A 22,142-nucleotide genomic window follows, 5' to 3' on the forward strand; every position below is an offset into this window, starting at 1 on the left:
TATATAGAATTTCCTCTGCATTAGATAGATCTTTTCTACATAAAAATATTGTTATATATATATAAAGATATATAAAGGTAAAAAATAAAAACTTATAGAGAATTATCCTTATAAACCTTGCAAATGTGCAATAACATTTATATAATATCATAGATCCAGCACAGAATCAGAAGCTCAAAATTTATGATAGCTAAAATAAAAAATATCTTCCAAATAACGTTTTTACCTGTCTGACTTGTAAAATTTTTCATCTTTATGAATTGCTTTTTCCTCGATTTTTGAATCGAGACCTTTACACTTGTGTATGTCTGGCTGTTGCGAGAATTTGATTATACGTTTTCGTACGGGGACTATTAACCACACGGTGCCCTCCGATGAGGACTGTAACAAAAAAGGAAAAGAGAGAGAGACTTCATCTAGAAGATACGGAGAAGCGGACACGGGCACAAAAGTGGGGGAGTTATAGACCTAGGATGTCATGGCGTGGGAGAGTCACTTTCACCATTCGCGCGGCCCTCATAGCGGTAAAATCTACGTGGTATAGAATATCAGATGTCTTACTCCACAAATGAAATTCAGTGGAACCGATTCTTGAAATGGTCAAAAAAATTTTTAATTGAGAAAATTTATCTAAAATATGCGTAAAAAAACATATATAAATCATATTTAAATCGACAAAGATAAAATTGTATCTCTGTTGCCACAATAACTGAATTGTTACACAACATTACTGCACATAATAATGACAATCAACTTTTTGAATAGAATAATGTGGAATTTATATATATATATATATATATATATATATATATATATATATATATATATATTAAATATTTTAATATTTTAATAATAAATCTCTATTAATTTCTATAAGTTTATATAATATCGACATATAAAAAAGGTTGCATGTATACAAAGAATAATGATTGAATAATGATTGAACCATAATTTAATTGTTGATGCTACAAACGATTAAAAATACTATGAAATTATGACATAGACAATTTATCATTGTTAATGTATATTTGATTACATTTATCTGCAGTGGTACAAAGTAGTATTCAATATATGTAGTATTAGCCGGATTATTGATTATGACGTTGACAGTTTATACGAAATAGAAAGTTGTAACCTTTTCTATTAAAGAATATAAACACGGGATAAAGAAGGACGTGAAAGGTGTTAATAAACTTTCCGTATAACATGACGTAAGCGTAAACTTCCGTCAAATTTTCCTCGCATATATGATCGTCGCGAATATCTCGAAAAATAATAAATACATTCACTAAATATGAATTTATCGGATATGTACTGAGTATGAAATAATATATAATATATCATTTTCCTTAAAAAAATTACAGTTGTATTATTGCAAGCATATATGTGTCCTAAATTTATTCTTTTAATTAATATTTCTGTAAATCAATAATCAAAAAATAATTGCTACACATTTTTTTTCCAACAAATAAAAAAACAGCATCGAATTATATTATATAAATATATAAAAAAAAAAAAATCTGATAAACCGAGAAAATTGTACGAAATATTATGTACTGTTACATTGATCTTATATATTGATACTGATTAATCAATTCCGGGAGAATTTTTCAAAAAGACTATTTACAAAGGAGTGCAAAGCCCATTAGAGAGTTAAAGCTGCCCGCCTGCAGGGAAATACGACGTGGTTTGTACATGGGTTTTCGCGCGAACACGCGAAGAAAATACCACGAACTGTACAAGTAGCACGAAACTGAAAAAAGCTCGCCCGAGATAGACGAGCTTGCGTGGCTTCGCGCCCAACGGCCGCGCTCTTGCACTCGCGGCAAGTGCACATATGTACGTGCCGAGCGCCAAGTTCCGAGCGCCGGGCGGCCTCTCTCAAGAGGAGACCGTCGTAGGTTAGTACATTGGCTGCACTTTCCGTCTCGATGTGTGCACGTATAGTCGCGGTGCTACTCTCCTGTGCGCGCGCGCTCGTCCACGGCGACCGTATGCATGCATTGGTTACGCAAGAATAGCGACGTGTGTGAGAGACTGCTGACCCACATACGGCAGGGAGCAAGGACCCCGCGCTGGTGTACCGCGCGTGTACGTGTGCGCGCGTGCGTGTGTGTGTGCGCGCGCGCGCGCGCGTCGCGAGGTGTATGCGCGCGCGGGTGCATGCACATGCGTGCCTCGCAGCAACGTGGATGCGCTCTGCCGCCTCTCGCTGCTCTAACGTGCCATCTAGCGTCGCTCACGCGTACCGACGCCCGCGCGGCTGATTAAGCGTCGTTCACATCACTTACGCGGCTGACCGCCCCTTGTGAATGGATATTCATACATATATCTGATCCCTTTAGTATAGAATCTTTATTGACCCGATTCTACGAATCTTGTTTGTAATTACTTTTATTTTAAAGATCGAATTATCTTTTTGATTTGACTGCTAATGTATCTTCCAATTTTCTAATTCTTAATTAATTTTTCATTTATAAATAAACTTTTTTAATTAATGTTGAATTTGTGTCCTATGTTAAAATATATTTGAACTAAGTGATAGATATATTGAATTAAGTTATTTAATGATCAGACACATTCAATGATACTGCAAATATTTTATGTTAAATTACTCTATAAAAAAAATATACATAAAAAAGACTTTAAATATGCTCTGAGAAACTATGAATAACAATAACAACTAAACTAACTAAATTATTAGACAATTTGCTGAGCGATATTAATTAAACATAAAGCTTACTTATAGTATAGCTATCTCTTGCAATTAAGATTACAATTGAGCGGACTTGTAGGAGTAGCTGCAAGAAGTTCTATGGCATGCTAGAATAAGCAACTTTTGAAATGGAGATAGACAATGTTACGAAATATTAATGTCACTCAGATTAGTTGAACAAAGTTTGCACGGTGAAAACAAATAGAAATGCTCTCGTGTCTCGAAGTGTCTACTTTAATGAACTTCTCTTTCCTATATCTTCATCTTGGCAAACAAACGTTCCGCAATATAAATGTGTCAATGATAATATTATAAACGTTATTTGAAATATTATTAAGATTTACAATAAAACAAATGTAGCATATTAAAAAAAGATTATTCTATTAAATAAAAAAATATAAGATTATAATTTTTGATAATAAAATGATATATCAAGTACATTATTAAAATGCAAATGATAATGCCAGTATCATAGACGTAACAAGATTATAAAGAAATACAAGTGTTTGAAATTTGAATGCAAAATGCTATTCAAATGTAAAATTTGACCGTATTCGCAATATAAATGAGAGTTTGCATAGAGCTTTCGTTCAAGATTCCTTGAATGATATTTTGTTATTGTCTCAATTAACACGAAACGTATGTTACTTCTATTTCTAAGCATAAGTTACTTCTACTTAAGAACGTTAATGAAGATATATCACGTCCAATTTTCCGAGTAAATTCCGGGATTGTTTGAATCTGAAACTCTAAATCAGAAACAGCTTACACTAAAAGTAATGCCTAAAAATGTACTTTGTAATCATTAAATGCAAATGTTTTTTGTAATCATTAAATGTTTTTATAGAAGCGTAATCGAAATTTATCATAGGATCGATTACACATTTTTATATAAAGTAATTTAACATTTCAAAAAATAAGTTCCATTTAATATAGACTGTAATATGAATAAAAAACTTGCGTATATCGCAAATTTGTATTTTATAAGAATGATATAATCTTTTTTAAAAGCTTTGTACGAAACATTATTATGCCAAACAAAATATTATAGATTATAAATGAATATTCGATCATATTTCTGTCCGAAAAATTAAGACTTTTTTATATAAAATTAATCTTTAAAATATTGCTACTCAAAATTGTCTATTATATATTCAAAACAATTCCTCCTACATACTATATGTAATATGATTTTATGAAGAGGAACAATTAAAACGTATAATCAAAATCATCAAACACTCCTCTCTCTTTGACGTCTCTTTTGTGTCTATTTTAGCTACATTATGTAATACTTGTTGCACACGGAATGAACAAATATAATATAAATATGATATAAAGGTCCGAAAAACGGAAGGGAAAAATTACAGTAAGAGATAGAGACAACCCAAACGCGAAATGTACCATAAAGCGCAAATACTGTTGGAATAATGCGAATCCCAATGCTTGCATTTCTCGGAACAAAGAGACGAACGGGGCGGCGCATAAAAATTCGCACGATTGACGCGTACATCATCGCCCTTATTAAAACGACCCGCGGCAGTTAGGTCAGGGCGCTGTCATAAAACCGCTTAGACATCCGATCTCTCTCTTTCTCTCTCTCTCTCTCTCTCTCTCTCTCCGCACGGCCGTCGGCGCAAATTGTTCGCCGTCCGACCCCGCGAGCTACGATAAGGCGAGCGCGATTTGTTATTATCGCCGGCGTCGCATTATTAAAATGACCCCCGTTTCACCCGTAGTCGTCTCTCTCTCGTCAGATCTAGTCTCGTCTAGCGCAAGACCGAAACGAACACACGCGCTCGTAAAAACTCGAGCTGCAAGCCGATCTCGCTGCGTCAGCGGCCGAAGAAGTGGGGGCACCCGCTGGGGCACCGCGCCACTAATTATTCCATTACGGTACAGTGTACGTCGACGGGGGACGGGATCTCCCCGAGAACCCCATAAAAACGAAGACGACGATTTCGCATCGCGGTGAAAACGATCAAACATGTATCGCCATGCGACCGATCCAATTGTACGTTATTGCCGGCTAAAGCGGGGTTAATGGCGAGCTATGCGTTCTGCTGTAATCGCCACGAACGCGTGCGTCCGTCCGCACACGCACTTTCACGTCGCGGTCCATTCCCGACCCCGCAATAGCCGATAACTACCCGCTCATACGCGAGAGAGATAACTGCCGATTGCATACGAGAAGAAACGAATCCGATAGATAGGCAAATTGTGCGGAAGAGAAAATAAAATGTGGACGTTTCCGCCGAGTGCAAATTTTTTTTCCGCATGCTCGAATGATATGGTTCCCGATATGACGGATAGACGTTGAACTCATCGCAAAACCATTTAGCATTTTTGTCGTTATTATATTAAAAGAATATGGGAAAAAGTGATATCATTTTTGATTAAGGTATAATATGATGAAAAAATTAATATATAACTTTTATGATTTTTTTTTTTTTGTATCATTTAGTCAATTGTTTATTCAATTATTCGCAGTAACTAATTAAATTGTATTCATAGTCTAGACATAGTTAAGAATTCAGTTTCACTTTGTTTTGCATAGTAAAAATGAGATCATTTATTTACTGAATACATATGCGATTAATAAAAACCGATTCATAATTTATTTGATCTCAAACTTAATTTTGAAATAAACACAAAGATTATTTTTACACAGCATATGAAAATATTACTAATTTATTGATGTATCAAATATTTAAATTTACTTAAATTTATGTTATTATTTAAAGTCATTGTTAATTATTTCCACGAAATTAGAATTATTTATAAATAAATTACATCAACCTGTTACGAGTAATTTTTAGCAAACAAGGCTGATCCTTATCGTTTTCTGCTTCCAGGAATTATGACCCTTCCGAGCAGCCCGTGTGAGATAGACAACATGAGCTTGTTTCAAGACCTCAAGTTGAAAAGGAGAAAGGTCGACTCCCGATGTAGTAGCGACGGTAAGAATATCTCGGAGGTACATTATAGTATTTAGACAAAGCCCCATCTGTGATGAATTAACATTTAATAGAATTAATACTAACTTTAGCGCAGGAAGCTTTTTGCCGGATATAAAAAGTTCTTCCGCAGAATTATCTCGATATCTTTCACATACTTGTAACACATTATTATCTCTTTATGTTTTATTTAACTTATGCATATACATTCATCTTTGAACGAGTATCTCGATTCATAGCGATCGCTCGTAATGAGACAAAAAGAAAAGAGATGCAATCAATAAAACAAGATCATATCTCGTTACACGAATCTCGTATTAAAAAGCGTATAAGATAAAGCAAAATCAAAATAAAATTTTATATAGTGAATAGAAACATGTGAAACGATTATAAAACTTGACGCTATTAAAATATTATCATATTACGATTGCATACATTCTACGATGTACGATAAGATAGTTATTGGATCTTTTCTTAAATATCTTGATATAAAATCAAGTTCTTAAATAAAAATGAATATGATAATATAAATAAGGATAAATTAGGATAAAAGTAATTATTTACTATAAAAATAATTATAATTAACAATTATGAAAATGTTTTTTTATTGACTAAATTTATTAAAATAATTTTGATTTATCTTTTATTTATATTTATAAACACGCATCTACACAAAGAGAATCTAAACTCTATGAGAGAATATCAAAAGATCTTTAACATTGTAAATCACGATCAACTGGAAAGATCAAATTTACAATATATAATTAACGCAATTACGAAAATGTATAATCGAAACTGAATGTTGCATGCGTAATATATTTCATATGTATGAATGGCATAAACATATTAACAAACATCGATCGATATTACATTTTCCCTTATTTTAATCCAACGATTCGTAATATTCCATGCTTTGAAATTTGGAAACAATGAGCAAATATTTATAACTCGTCGAAAAATTAAAATATCTACTTCTAAATCTAATCATTAAAGAGAATATATTGACTACGTGTAAATGTCGCAATAAAAAAACAACTCGTTCTGACTCGTAAAAGACAACTAATAATTTTCCTATAATTTTCCTATAAACCGCGCATAGTACCCTGCATCGATAAATAACCTATAAATAGATATATAAATATTAATCTTGTTAATAAATTCGCTATCCATAATTTATTGATTTAAATCGTCCATATATGTTCAATATCTTCTTAGAAGGTGCTTTGTTCTTTCATTCTAAAAATTGAACACTTAGTTTTTTCTGCGACAATAAATGTATTAAAGATCATTAACTTGTGATATGAATAGTTAATTATTTGTAGGACATAATTACATTTCACGTCTTCTGGTACTTGATCATGTTTCGATAATACGACACATGAAGTGACACGCGTTGCTATCTGCCAACTCAAAACTGCAAACAATAACACGATGCGCAGCATATAATAATGTACTTGCATATAATAACAACTTTGCATATAATAATGAGCATTACGGCTGTACGTTAGACAGTTTATGAAATATTTAACAAATAAATATACACCAAATATATACCAATACACCTCTGTTGCTTATATTTCAATCTTATATTTCAATAATTTGTCATTACACATTTTGCATCTTATTAATGAGAGAATCTTTTTAATGGTTTTAATAGTTGATATATGTAAATAAATAAAAATGTACATTACAATTAACGAAGAACTAGATTTCAGACGGAGGATTAATTATTTCAATATTTAAGAAGATTTATTAAATCTGTTATTTAAATAATAAAAATTATCATTGTTTTAATTGAAAAACTATGTAAATTAGTTTGTTATTATTATTTCGAGATTGTTATTCAAGAGAGAAGGGAAATTATATAATGAAAAATCAATAATTATGAGTTCAATAATTTAATCGAATCTCGATTGCAAAGACAGCACAACGGAATATCAAATTAACTCTTAAAGAATTTATTAAATCGTGTCATATTTCAAGACTATTTTTAATCAAGTTTTTCAACAGAAACATAATTATAAATACAAGCTGTTAAAGATTGACTGGAGATATAAGCTTAGCATTTAGATCCGATTCTAATGATTGACATAATCACCACGGGAAAGGATTATATATCATTGTCGAGCTAATTATGATGTATTGGTTGATTTTTTTATATATCAAGATTACTTGAATTGTAAAACTGACTAATGTTCAGGTGTAAAGATTATTTATCACCTGGTAAGAGCGGAATTTGGTACACAATAATATTGATTTTTACAATATATGGTTATAGCGAATGAGAAATTGCTCTAATAGAATGCGATTAATCTTTCCATTTCATAAAGCATAAAAATATGATTGTGATAAATACAAGTAAATATGCATGTGTATTGTTTTTTTTATTAAAAAAAATTGTTATTTCTTAATGCTATTTTTAATATGCTTAATGCTATTTGTAGTCAATTAATTACTATTTCTATTATATTTATGCAAATTTATAAACATTTTTAATTATATTTAATTAATAAATAAGTAAAGTATATTTAATTAATTTTATTTCTTGTAAAAATAATGATTAATATTTTCGTTACAAAGAATTTGACGCATAAATATATCGCAAAATATATTCTTAAATCAGTATGGTAATAACTCGCATAACTTTTTGAATATATTACATAATTTAAATTTTATATTTGCACATTGATGTTTTACATATTTATAATATATTTAATCACGCGAGAAATTGATAACTATCATAATAGAAATTGGTAATTATGACGATAGAACTAAATAATACACAACCAATTTACTATATCCTTTGTAAAATAACTTTAGCTTAACGGTATTTATATTTTTCTCAGCTGATTTACTGCATATCCCCTTCTCTCTAACCTTATACATTTTTCATTATATCGTATACTAATACGATGCGCCTGCATCATAATCGAAATTGTCATTTTATTGTATCTAAAAGTGACTTGCGCACACAAGACCATTATAATATTTTGAAAACAATAACAAAAGCTCTTTAACGATTATAGTAAAAATAATGCTATAGAAAACACTATAGCATAATATTGATATATAATTTTTATTACCAGTAAATTATCTTCAATTAGTCACGTTATATGATAAAAAGAAAAATAACAGATAATTCTGTTTTTTTTTTACAGCTTTACAGCAATTTAATCTATTGAAGACTATCGTTACGTAGCAAGAAACCTCTCTATCTTTAATGAATTCTTAGATATGATAAGATAGCATTTTCTTTGAATAAAGATTTCTCCCTTTTCTATTTATAGCGAAAGAGACCTATAGACAGTCACGTATATACCTTTTGTTTCGTGCTTGTGTAAAGAATAAATCGTGACGTATTTGCATTGCTCATTAATACATAATTTCGCTTGAACGATAATGTGTAGCTCCAATAGCTCAATCATCAGCCCTCCGACGCACATCCTGGCCACCATTCACGCTCTTCATTCAGTTTCCTGATTCAGTTTCCCATACTGCGCGCGCGCGCGTATCTCGCCGCATGTTTCTCTCGCGCTCTGTTCTTCTCTTTTCCGTCTCTCCACTTTTTTTATTCAATTATAACAACAACGCGTTACGTCAATGAAGTAAGCGATCTTTACGCGATCGTCCTTCTTACCGCATCTTTATAAGCAACTTTCGAATGATCGACGGGAAGAGGATGAGGCAGGAGGAGGACAGGTACTGACGTGAGGGCAGAGGTTGAGACGTGGGTGGCGCGGCGACGGAGTCGCTAGCTAGCTCGGGGGAAACCAAGTCCAAGAGAGAGAGAGAGAGAGAGAGAGAGAGAGAGAGAGAGAGAGAGAGAGAGAGAGAGAGAGAGAGAGAGAGAGAGAGAGAGAGACAGAGAAAGGAGAGGGAGATCAGGGGGCAGGAGGGGGTTGGAACGGTTGCTGCTGGTGGTGCAGGGTTGAATATCAACCCACGCGGTCGTCCCGGACGTGCAACGATGCTAGTTCGGTTTCGCCTGAACCCGCGTAACCACGCGGCCGTCGTCGCGCGCTCGTCGCAAGCGGTGCCCGCGAAAAACGAAAAGCGCGGACGAACGAAGGATTCCCCCGAAACTGAACGGAGAACGAAGGGTGATGGAAGACCCGAGCGCACACACACAGGCGAGTCGACGACCAGGCGGTGAAGTCGCGTCGAGGACGACAACATCGTCGTCATTGTCGTCAACGTTGATGTCTTACCCGTTGGTAGCACGCGCGCGCGTCGCATCACCACAGCGTGGAGTTGCCGCGGCGGCTGCATCACCGAGCTGCATCGATTTTTCGATGCGCTCGTAAACGCGACTGATACCAATGACCCTCGACCTACGGTCGGTTTAAAGGTCAGAGACTGCATTGATGACGATACGGAGTGATGTTCGATCTGAGATGAGAATGCTGGAGAAGGGGAAGTAGATCAAACGCAGATCCCCGATCCTCAATGATACAGGATCGGAAGTCCGGATGCAGTATCGCGAAGTCACGCGAACGACACGCGCACCGATTTCCCGAGGAGAACGTACGCTCCGGCGGCTGATGCCGTGACCCGCGGTGTCTCGCGGAATCATTGATCTTCCTCTCGACCGCCACCGCCGCCGCACGTGAGCGTCACACAGTTCAACGAGTATACGACGCAATTACTCGGCGATACCGCCGCGAATGGCACTTGCGGATGTCACGAAATGATCGTTCTAACGAGAATATCTGTGAAAAGATATTTATCGATTTGTAGAAAGACATTCGCATATACTAGACTAAGAAAATTGAGAATTTAGAAAAATATGGCTGATCAATGCAACGTCGTACTACTTGATCTGCATGGTTCCGTGCGATTTTTGTCTACCACGAACGAGAAGTAGTGACGTTGTTGCTTTAGTCGGACGGCTTATCTCGCGCTTCGCGGAAATAACGAACCCATATATTTTACGCAAAATGATTTATTAAAATCATAAAAAAGTGTGAAAAGAAGAAAATGAGTCGTAATAATTACGCAATTATAGTCTAATTTTATAAGACTAATTAATCGAGATTTATCAATAATCTTTGACGTCAATTTATCAGAAACATAATCATATACATACTTTGAGAGTAATATATTTTTTCTGAGTGTTTATATATTATATTTGAAATATATATGTATAAACAAACGTATTATCTAAAGATCAAATTCTATTTTTATGTGCCAACATCAATCGACAACTAAGAAATAATAGAAGAAATATTTTATATGAGCTCAAAGTGCTCTATACTAATTTTTATTTACATAACACAAGAATAAAACAACAGAATTGCTTTTTTCACGAATTATATTTATACAAATATATAGATAAATATGACAGATGTAACGACTTCTGATATCAAATCAGACAATTTATGAGAAAAATATAATAGTACAATCAAGAAAAAAAGCGGAAGGAGACAATATCAAAAAATAGCCGTTATTCATACGATAAATATTTGTTATACTTGTGAAACTTAATTAATAGTAATCATATCACAAATGAGGATTTATACAATTATTTAAAAAATGTTTCCTATGAGAAGTAATGTTTTCGTCGCTACTAATCTTCATTGGAATCCACACGATTGGGATCCAAATATGGACCTAACTACTCTCTATAGAATGCAACAAGGAATCAATTTTCTCCCCTGCTTGTCTGAACATCAATCCTACAATGACTTTTTGATGGCATCAAACCAGAATTACTTTTTTCTCGACCGGCGCTACTTTGCATCGCAGTTCAATCCATATTCCACTTATTACATGTGTTTGAACACGAAGAACTTATATGCATCGCTGTTTGGTAAACATCGTACTTACTTTCACAAATATTGCTATTTGTAAGCGATATCACGCTATACTTGCTAATAATATAGAGTGCCTCATCGTGTTTTCTTCTTGTCTGTTTCATAGTTCGAAGTCTTTGACAAATTTCATTTCAATTTTTTTTTTTATAAAAACACTGTAAGAAATTCTATAAACTACTTTAACTTTTTGACATTTTAATATATAATTGTAAAAATTCGATTTAAAAAAAAAACAATTGTCCTGAGTTAATTTATTATTATTTAGTAAGTATAATTTAGAGATTCCTTCTTTAAAAAAATATATTGAAAGATGTGTTATAATATGCAGCTTTCCAAGCTTTGATGTTATATATTTTTATACATGTAATAAATATGTGTAGTAAATATTTAATATAGTATATACAGTAAATAAAAAAAAACACGATAATATTATTCAAGAGTTAGTTGGCACAGGATGGTATTTGTTTCACATTGTATAGTTTCATATCTCGGTCGTGACTCTACATACAATAATTACTATGCTATGAGACGCGAGTTTAGTTCATGTCACTGCATCACAATAGCTTAATTTCCATTTGAAATAAATATTCCATTAAAATAAAATTCAATGCAAATTTATTAGAAGATGTATCTTCTCCTTGTCATAGATCTTTGTCTTTTTAATTTTCTATTTTTTTTTATCGTTTATAATTCAAAATCGATTAGTACCTTTTTCGATTAAAAAGATTGATTAACTTTAACCTAACTCCAAGTTAGTTGAAAAATTCAAGGAGCTTAAAAAAATATATAAGTGAAAGGAACGGTGAAAGCGGTGATGGTCTTACGTAATTCCATGATATATAACTATTATTACATTACTAGGAACTATTTCTTAAATGCCTTGAAAAATTCGACTATCAATACAAAATATCCTCATCACATCTCATGATGGATAATCATTATCTTTAACTATTTCAACGCAACTTCATTGTTGCGCTAGACATACGTCACTCATACATCATCAAAGCGCATTGACATTAACAGTCAATTGTCAATCTGATGATATGAATGCGGGGTGGCTGCATATACGGCTAAGCGAAATATAATTGCTCTACGAAAGCTATGAACGATGGGTTCTTGTAATAATCTACGGAGATAGAAGATAAAGATCCGATTCGATCTCTTTGATTTGATAATCACGATTTGCGATATCACAGTACGTCACGAGTCCAGAAACGAATAATCCATCCGATCAATGTCCATAGCGATCGATCTATTAATAGCTCGGAAACTGCCACCTAAGTGTACCCGCAATCACAACCTGGCCTTGTCAACTGCATTCCTTCCTTGACCTCGAGCAACCATAGTCTCCACATTCTTTTTGCGATAAGCAAGAGAACGACTATTACACTTGTATTACACGTATCGTTTCATAGTATATAATCTTCCGATTTAAAGAGAAGAAAGCATTCTTTTCTATAATATAAAAGAAAGCAAAATGGCTTTTTTCTCCTTTTGTTTTGTAAGATTTCTTTAATTAAAATGAGATTATTAGAAAATTTAGATTTGTGTGATTTGTGTGTTTTATATACATATAAAAGATAGGAATAGTTGAACAATTGAAAAGAGAATATTTAAAATCATAATTTGTGAATGTCCTTAGAATGTTTTCATGTAAAATTTTTAACTTTTTCAAAAAATAATTTCTTTGTGTGTGTGTATATATATATATATATATATATATATATATATTTTTTTTTTTTTAATTTTAATTATACAAATACGCCAGAGCATGATACAAAGTTGGAAATCTATATGCGGTAAATAAACACACACATAGAAATTTATGTCTCAAATGTTTAACTTTTTTTCCAAATCGTGACTAATATAAACAATCGACACTCATATCATACATACATTAATATGTATAGAATAAAATTTTTTACTTCTTCCATGTAATGTGATGTAAAATATTTTTGTTTGTTTATCGAATTAATTTCATACTGTGCATGTCTTCGGTGCAAGGCTACCCCATTACCACTGTTACTATTACACGTCATTTCAATATATATCCTTCAACACTGCGGGATACAATGCAACGTTAAGAACGTATCGAAAGCAAACGGGCACTTTAATGACTCTCGCTCAGAGTATCCTCTCTTCTAACTCAATTACAACCTACCGTCGTAACTTCTCCATTATAGGAAATACAACGGTTTCTAGAGGAAAATAGTTATTTTTTTCTAGACGAAGTCGCCAGAAAGACGACAGATATGGAAATCGAACTTTTTTAAAATTATTTTCTTCTAATAACACATAACTTTCGATCGTGATTATTTGCAAAAATCTTTTTCATTTGGATATTGTTAATAAATATTCAAGATTTATTATATATTAATTTCTATTTTCTCAAGGATTATAATTTTATATATTTAATGTTTTGACATTTTTTTATAAAAATTTAGTAAAACAAAAAGATTAATAATATAGTTACAATCACATCTTTTTATAAGAAAAATTTCATATTGTGCTAATATGAATCATAATAATATTTCTTACATCATAATATCTGATATTTCTCACAATTTACTTTTTTACAAATTGATATATACGAAAAAACTATGAGTAAAATAATTAAGTAAAGAAATGTAAATAAATACATGCGAAATAACAATAGATTTAAATTTATCAAAGTCGCAGTACAATTGTTTAAAACTATGACCTTCAAAAACCTATCAATTCTGGTAGAATTAAAAGATCTCACGAAAACGAAAGTTCGATTATGTGAATTAAATTAAACTTCACTATTGATCTTTCTTTTTTCATCTATCTTCAGATAATCTATCTTCAAATATGTACTTACATGTAACTTATACATGTAATAAAAAAATCATATTAATCGTAAGAAAAAATTAGATATTTTAAAAAATCTGCAATATAAAAGTACAATATATAAAAACAATATCTTTCATTGAAAATATATTTAAAAATATTTATAATATTTTTTCTAGTGCTCGAGATTTAAATATTCGAAAGAATAATCATTTTCCAATTAAATGTATCGGAATGTGCTATCTGTAACTTTTAATTAATACTTTTGTTACGAAATAAAATAAACAAAATACAATAAAATGTGATGGAGTAAAGTGGCTGAACAGTGCATTCGCGCAGATATAATTTAAAGTACCTTATATGTGAAAAACGAGTGATAATGGGCGCATCTAACACCATGAAAGCACATCTATTGGAATATATTATGGAAACGTTATTTTTAAAAAGTGTAGGAGTACTTCACCCACGATACACGATGCTATATTATTGATACAACTACAGGATTGCATAACGAGCGGTTGTTTATTGAGACCAACGTAATCAGATGTATTGTGCTTTGAATCCGTCATCGATGCTGCTTACAAATTGAACTACGATTATTTTGAAATGACACTTTCTTAATTATTTAATTTTTTTGTCGCTTAAATCTTGTATTAATATATAATTATTATATTAACTCTTTTTCTTTTAAACATTTTTTTCACAATTTTTTTACTTTTTTGTTTGTATGTTTGTATGTAATATTTTATACAGATTTATAATATAATGCCAGATTCAAAATAAATCAAACTTCGAATATGAAAACAAAATATAAATCGAAAAGATATATCTAATTATGTTAAAATCATAATTTAAATTTATGAATATTTAAAATTTATATATATTTATATATATAGTATTAGCTTCATCTAATTTTCATACATGAGAATCCCCTTTTAATAATATCTAGAATAAGTTCGAAATACCAAATGTCAGAGAAGACATCACATCATAGAGAAATGCAACATGTAATGTTCCATCATAGCTCGTTATCTTACCTTCACCCTCCGTCTCACGCCGCCAATTAATCGTATATGCGACCGTTGTCGTTCGAGTGTACAACATCATTAATTTGCTCCAATTCCCGAGTGCCGATTTCCCTTCTATCTCTCTGTACATTCAATTTCACCGTCAGATATAACACGCGCGTCAATAATAATGTCACATATTTCGCGTTATTATTCTCATGCATGTTCGAGAGTAAAGAAAAAAAAAAAAGGAAACACAAGGAACGTCCCGCCGCGTTGCAGATTCTCCGGTGTCCGAGTATAAACGTGAGACCAACGCCTTATTTCTCAGACTCCCCGGTATCCCTCGGATCAGCAGGCTCGCCGCAGGGGAACCAGCCGGCGGACGCACCTTCACCCATAAACTTTCCTGCTCCAGGGGAGAGCATGGCTGACACCTCGACCCTGTCGCCGGAGGCGAACATGCCGGGCTCGCCGGGCTGCCCCGTGGTCAGAGTGACGAGCGAGTACCTGCTGGGCAGCCCGAGTCCAGGGACACCGCGAGGAAGCGACTCTCTTCGTGGTACCGGAGGCAGTGATGGCGGAGGAAGAGGAAGCGGCCAAGAGGGTCGCGATGCGACGTGCTTGGATCGTGCGTCGCCCGACTCGGTCTTCCCGGATGCCGGTCCGATGGTGAGCTTCAGGATTGCCGATGAGCAGCAACAGCAGCATCATCAGCAATCGCAACAGCAACACCATCACCAGCAGCAGCAGCAGCAGCAGCAGCAGCAACAGCAACAACGCTCCGCCACCCCCGTGCCAATCAAATCGTCGCCATACTCGCCGGTCCAGGCGGTCTCGTCGACTCCGATTACCCAGGAGGCCTCCTCGAGAAGCGACAGTCCAGATCTCAAGGGCGATCTGTCATCCGTTCAGACCAAGGAAGAATCCGACAATTCGGTCTTCGACGGAGGTGGAGGCAGTGGCGGTGGCGGTGGCGGTGGCGGTGGTGGTAGCGGTAGCGGTGGCGGTGGTAGTGGAGGTAGCAGCGGTCGTTCGGAAGCCTCCAACCAACCTAGTCACCGAAATAGCCCGTCGTCTCAATTCAACCCGAGCCAGAGCGTCAGTCCCGGCACGGTTGGTTCCGCCAGTTCGCACGGGCCCGTGCAACAACAGCAACAATCGCCACCGGCGCCGCCGAGACCGCGCGCCCCCTCAGTACCACCGCATCTTTTGGCGGCTCATCATCAATTTTGGTCGCAGAATACTACCAGCGTACCGGGATTTGCTACGCAGAGGCTACTCAACGGTGTTATCAGCAGCGCCGTCAGCTACGGCGGGCAAAACGTCACGACCGTCTCCACCAGTTCCGGAGGTGGCAGTTCGAGCGGTACCAATTCAAGTGCCAGCTGTGTCACCACCGGCGCTACTACCACAGCAACCTCGTGTAAGTATCGTGTGATTATCGCATTGTATTTTTGATTAGATCAAACATCCTTTATAACTTTATAACTTTAACTTCTTTCGTTTTCACTCGATGATTTATTCTTTGTATCTTTCACATTTAATCGTCAATCATTTTTAATTAATTATTGTATTATGGTAAAGTTACTGATATAAAATTACCGATAATTTTTAAAACTCATACGATAAAATTTATAACAAAAGAAGAATCCAATACATTTCGATGTGTCATTTAAATGATCGGAAATTCTTAGTGTGTTACATCTCGGTTATAGAAGTCATAAAGAAAAAAATTTCAAAACTATTCGCAATTCTGATAGAAAATCAATCTATTCAACAGACTAAAATATTATTTTCATTCACACACTTTCTTACTTTGCACGATAAGTGTGAAGTATATGAGGGGGGAAAAAAAGGAGCGCGAGGAGACGTCTCAAAAATATAGAAATTTAATTATATAGATAGATTATATAGAGAAATATATTTTATGATAATTGAACGTCGATGATTCACTCTAGGCGAGGGTATGAAACCACCAGCACAGAGAGCAGCGCCGGCACCACCACGGCCCCCGCCTACGGTGTTAATGGGTGAAATCGGAGGCGTCCGTACGATGATATGGTCGGCGCCGCCGTTGGATCCGGTACCACCGCCGGCGGCATCCTGGTCGGCTACAGCAGCAGCAGCCGCCTCGTGTTCTTCGACCGAGGAATCGGCTGCACAGCTGTTACTGAACCTCGGGCAGGAGTCTAGGGGTAAACCACCCTCATCTTCCTCCGCGGTTTCGTATTCATCCGCCGCCGGACCGCCGCTCAACATGGAGAGGCTGTGGGCCGGCGACCTGACGCAGCTGCCAGCCGCGCAACAGATGCAGGCGCTGAATCTCACGGCATCCGGTTCCGCCGCGCAACCATGGGTTAGCAATGGCGGTACTATCGTCAAGTCCGAAGCGGCCTCGCAGTCCATATCGGTAGCACCGCCGGCACCCCCCATGCCACCCCAGGAGCACGAAGAGGACGAGACACCTATGATATGCATGATCTGCGAGGACAAGGCGACAGGCTTGCACTATGGCATCATCACGTGCGAGGGGTGAGTATGCTTACGAGATTATATATGAGTTAATCCTTTCGCGCGGCAGTTAGTCCTATTATTATTACATATACAGATGTATGCCACGACAAATTTGATCGCGTATCTTTATGTATTGTTTCTTTAAAATATTCCTTTGATAAATTTTTTATTGAATATTTTTTTTTTTTTCAAATTATAATTATTCTTAAAGTTTCCTTCTAATAGAAATTTTTGCAAAATATTTCATAATTATTTACACATGTAGAAGATTAAATCCAATTGAAAGCGATCTAAACGGAGAAAGAAGAGCAAAGATGTTCTATTTATAATACTATGTTCGTGTGTAATAATTCCACTCTTGTAGCAACAATAATGCATTCGCACGTAAAATGCGATCGAGTCGCATTAATGAGATTGGTTAACTAGGATAGAAATTTATATGAGTGTCTTTCGACTGCATCGCAATTCAAGAATCGACCGACATTTGCTTAATTAGATCTAATTATATCGAAACTTGCAATATAGCCGTGATTAGTCGTTCGGAAACGTAGATATAACTTGCCCTAACCTTTGACCTTTGCCAATACGAGGAAATGTGCCTAACCATATTTTACAGAGAAGAAATATCAAGTTACGAATGAACTATTCCCAGAACATGTTCGTACTATCAATCCATTCACAAAAAGTTCGCACATGGAAGACAAGGATTGTTTCTTTCATTTATCGTTACTATTTATTTTCTTGAAGCTTAATTGAATCTATTTTTTTATACTTCAAATCACTCTCGAAGAAAAATCAATACAAATTAACAAACATTCTCTTACTGATAAAAATCTTTTAAACACAAGCAAATTAAACAATGTTTTATAATATGGTTCGTATATTTTATATTTTTATTATTCGATTTGCAATAATTTGTAATGCAATTAATAATTGTTATCTCTCAAAATTAAATCTTAAACGTGAAAAAGGACATGGAAAATATGATATGAATAATTAAATTCACAAAGAGAAAAATTAATCATATATATTTCAACAAATAAAGAATAATACTTGAGATGCCTTGCTTCTGATTTGTTAGTAATGAACCGAAAAAAATTTTTTTTACTTTTTCTATAATTTGAAAAATTTACTTTATATTGTCATACAATACTTTCTTCTTTGATTACGAGCTCTCGAAGTATTAAGAACATTCATAAATTTCGAGACATATATTTCAAGATTGGAATCTGTATATTTGCTTTCACTTTTAATTTACTTTCTCTTTCAATTTTGTAAAATGGTCATCGTTTAAGTTTATCGGTTAATGAAACAAGATACTCCATCGAAATATATCAGTTTTTGCGCGAACATAATGAACGATTCATAACTTGAACGAGATTAAAAATTAATAATTCCGATAATTCCATAATTTTCTCGCCCTGTCCCCATATCATTTCTGTTCTAAGGGGGAAACGGGGAATACTTGTTGCGTCTACTTCGTTGCGTATACTTGACTTCTTGAACAACACTTTTGATTAGTTCGTGAAATTACCACGGGGTATCGTTATTTCTTCACTCTTGTCTAACTTCTTGTCTAACTTTGTCATTTCGAATGAACAAGTGGATTAGACGAGAAAAGTCTGAGACAAGTTTTTTTCTCGCATCCATGTAACTCGTAACTCTGCGTAAATGAATCCTTGATTTATCCTCACTATCTCTAGAGATGCTTCTTAATAATAAACAATTTCAACCCGTAACAATATATATTCCTATTCTATTAAAGAAACCAACAAAAAAAGTACAGAAACATTTTATATTTGAAAAAAGAGCTATTTGAAAAAAGATCTATTTGAAATAGCTGACCCGTCGTCTTCTCGATTTTTTAAAGTAATTGAATTTTTTTATCGTCTATTTCTTATTTTTCAAAATTTAAATAATTTTATTGCAAATTATTATTATTTAAATTTAATTTATATTTTTGCTAATATAAATTTTATTTATTTCTAATTTTTTTTAAATATAGCTTTTAATTGAATAATTAAATATTTATCTGAATGTATATTATGCATCTTTTTTAATTTACCGATTTATTGAATTAACTAATCAACTTAACTAATTATGTGATTCAGATATTAAGTTATAAATTTATTTTATAACGTATTCTTTTCATTTAAAAATATTATTTGAGATTTGAATTAAGAAATAATAATTTTTTATCAATAGTATGTATTAATGTAATAGCATAAAAAAAGAATAAAATATTTATCAAACATAAGATAATAGATAACAAATCTGATATATTCACGAATCAAAAATATAATTTGATATCAATTTTTTTTTTATCTCTTTGTATTGAACATTTTAAATTCACGACACGTATGTTACGAAAATTATAAAAATGGCAAGTTTTATTTTTCTTGCATTAAGAAACAATTTTGAATTTTGTCTAAAAATTTAACTTGTTAATCTTCTTCGTTTCTTAAATTGATATAAAAAAATGTAAAAAAATTTTTTTACGTGTTGCTTATACCAGTTGTGCAATGAATTCGAAATATAAAAACTTTATATTCTAATAAACTGAAAAATAATTTAAAAGAAATTCGAACTCACCATCGTGCAACAATCATCTGCTTCCAATAATCGGTTACAGCCTCCAATTTCTAGATGTTTTTTACGTATTAATCGTCGCAATGATATTCTTATGTTTCTTGATAGCATTCGCACATTCCGAATCATAACCATTCGAATACACATTCCAACGTTATTTCAGCACTTTCAATTGCACTCCCAAAAACTCGGAGCATATATACATACACGAATTAAAAATAATCACTTCTTTCCGAATATTCGATTTGTACATGACCCCTCGATCGGCGTGAAATTATGTACCGAGAAACGATGCATTAATTATGGCGGATATGTAGCGTCGTGATATCATTATGCGACATCAGACCTGTTTTTTATTGCTCCACTGAATCGCAAATTTTTTCCGTCACTTTCATCAAACTTCGAATATATATCTATATTAACAAATATACATTAGTTCAGCTAAAAAAAAAAAACAGATCTATTATACGCAAGCGAAATCTGTCTCGATTCATCCCTAACAGTCTTCTCGATTCTTCGACGTCATTGTTGTCGTTTCATGCCGTTCACTGATTTGATGCCGGTATACGCGAGACGCGCGATCAGGAAATAGATTCTATCGAGCGAAGAATCAATGAAAATCATTCGAAAAGTGCAACGCGACAAACATTATCGATCGACATGTCATCGCCAGCCGAATTAATGCACCGGAACGCATCTGAATCGATATTCACTATACACTAAACTCGTCGGACAAAAGGACGCGAGAACGCAAAACAGTCGCGACACAGCTACGTAGCAGCGACGCGCGATGCGAACTGGCCGACCGTTACGAAATTCACTCACGTGACCGCGGTCAAGTTCTCGCGGTTAACTTCGCACGTTTACGCGGCGTAAGACGAACCTCTTGATGACGCGACGGTTTATTAAAATATTATTGGGAACATTGATATTGAGATGATTATCTTGTACATGAGTTAAATTATGCCAGGTTTCTGTCTCATTTAATTAACTTTTGAAGAACTCGGATTTAGATTTTAATGCGGAACTCAATAAATTATCTCCATTTTTATTTGCCAATGCCTATTAATTTCAATCTCTATTTAATTTACACTTTATCTTTTTTTACTTCTTAAAATTGAAAAAAAAAATAAAAGGTAACTTATTGAAGCGAGATTGAAGTCAATTTACATAGAAATGGATATTGATGTAATAGGTTTTCTATAAAAGTCTATTTTCTTCATCATTTTTTTACTTATAACGTTTATGTTATGATAAAAATAATTATGTTTATGATAAAAATAATGATGTTCAAAAACGTAAAATATAACATTTAAAAGAGTAATTATGCAACAATACCCTGATTATTTTTATCAGTATATTTTATTGAATTATTCAGTATTGAAGATCTATGTTAAATGATGAATTTGATAAAGCAACTTTACAATCATATCACAGTATATTACATATAGATACATGGACAATATATGCAGTTAGAATAAATCCTTTTTCTCTTCTGAAATTATATAAAATAAATAATTTTATAAACTTAAATTATTGGAAAACAAACTATTTGATTATTTTACTTAAAATCAGAAAAAATTTTATTATTTCATTATTGCTTTTTATTCAACTTTGCAAATTCCACTTTGCTATTTCGACGTGAATTTTTTTATTATTGATATATTCATAAATGAAATTTGTCAACGATTTATTTCTTATTATTTTATGAAAATCTTCTCTGACTATAAAAATA

At 33.6% G+C, this 22,142-nt stretch overlaps 2 protein-coding genes across 20 annotated transcripts in view; one reads left to right on the forward strand and one right to left on the reverse strand.

Moving 5' to 3' along the window:
* The window catches only part of LOC105422678 (uncharacterized), a 194,671-nt gene extending 172,531 nt beyond the window's left edge, over positions 1–22,140 (reverse strand). For 2 of the 11 annotated variants that reach the window (XR_016141120.1, XM_089083984.1), the window contains exons 1-2: positions 20,411–22,140; positions 227–381 (exon numbers count right to left, since the gene is read on the reverse strand). Coding sequence is in view for 5 of the 11 variants with exons in the window: in XM_089083984.1 (XP_088940110.1) it covers positions 227–381; positions 20,411–20,554 (299 nt within the window). In the remaining 6 variants the exon portion in view is untranslated. Of the gene's footprint in view, positions 1–226; positions 382–1,627; positions 2,045–8,989; positions 9,504–20,410 lie in introns of those variants that run through there. The other 9 variants (XR_016141119.1, XM_089083985.1, XR_016141122.1 and 6 more) reach the window with 8 other exon arrangements.
* The window catches only part of Hr4 (nuclear hormone receptor 4), a 176,800-nt gene that overhangs the window by 137,367 nt on the left and 17,291 nt on the right, over positions 1–22,142 (forward strand). For 3 of the 9 annotated variants that reach the window (XM_089083950.1, XM_089083951.1, XM_089083949.1), the window contains 3 exons: positions 5,569–5,673; positions 15,633–16,727; positions 17,263–17,836. In XM_089083950.1, the coding sequence (XP_088940076.1) occupies positions 5,574–5,673; positions 15,633–16,727; positions 17,263–17,836 (1,769 nt within the window). In that variant the 5' untranslated portion in view covers positions 5,569–5,573. Of the gene's footprint in view, positions 1–5,568; positions 5,674–10,220; positions 11,480–15,632; positions 16,728–17,262; positions 17,837–22,142 lie in introns of those variants that run through there. The other 6 variants (XR_016141114.1, XR_016141115.1, XM_089083947.1 and 3 more) reach the window with 3 other exon arrangements.

This window comes from Pogonomyrmex barbatus, unplaced genomic scaffold (assembly GCF_055798465.1).
Source record: "Pogonomyrmex barbatus isolate J1 unplaced genomic scaffold, ASM5579846v1 scaffold8, whole genome shotgun sequence".
Taxonomy (NCBI): domain Eukaryota; kingdom Metazoa; phylum Arthropoda; class Insecta; order Hymenoptera; family Formicidae; genus Pogonomyrmex; species Pogonomyrmex barbatus.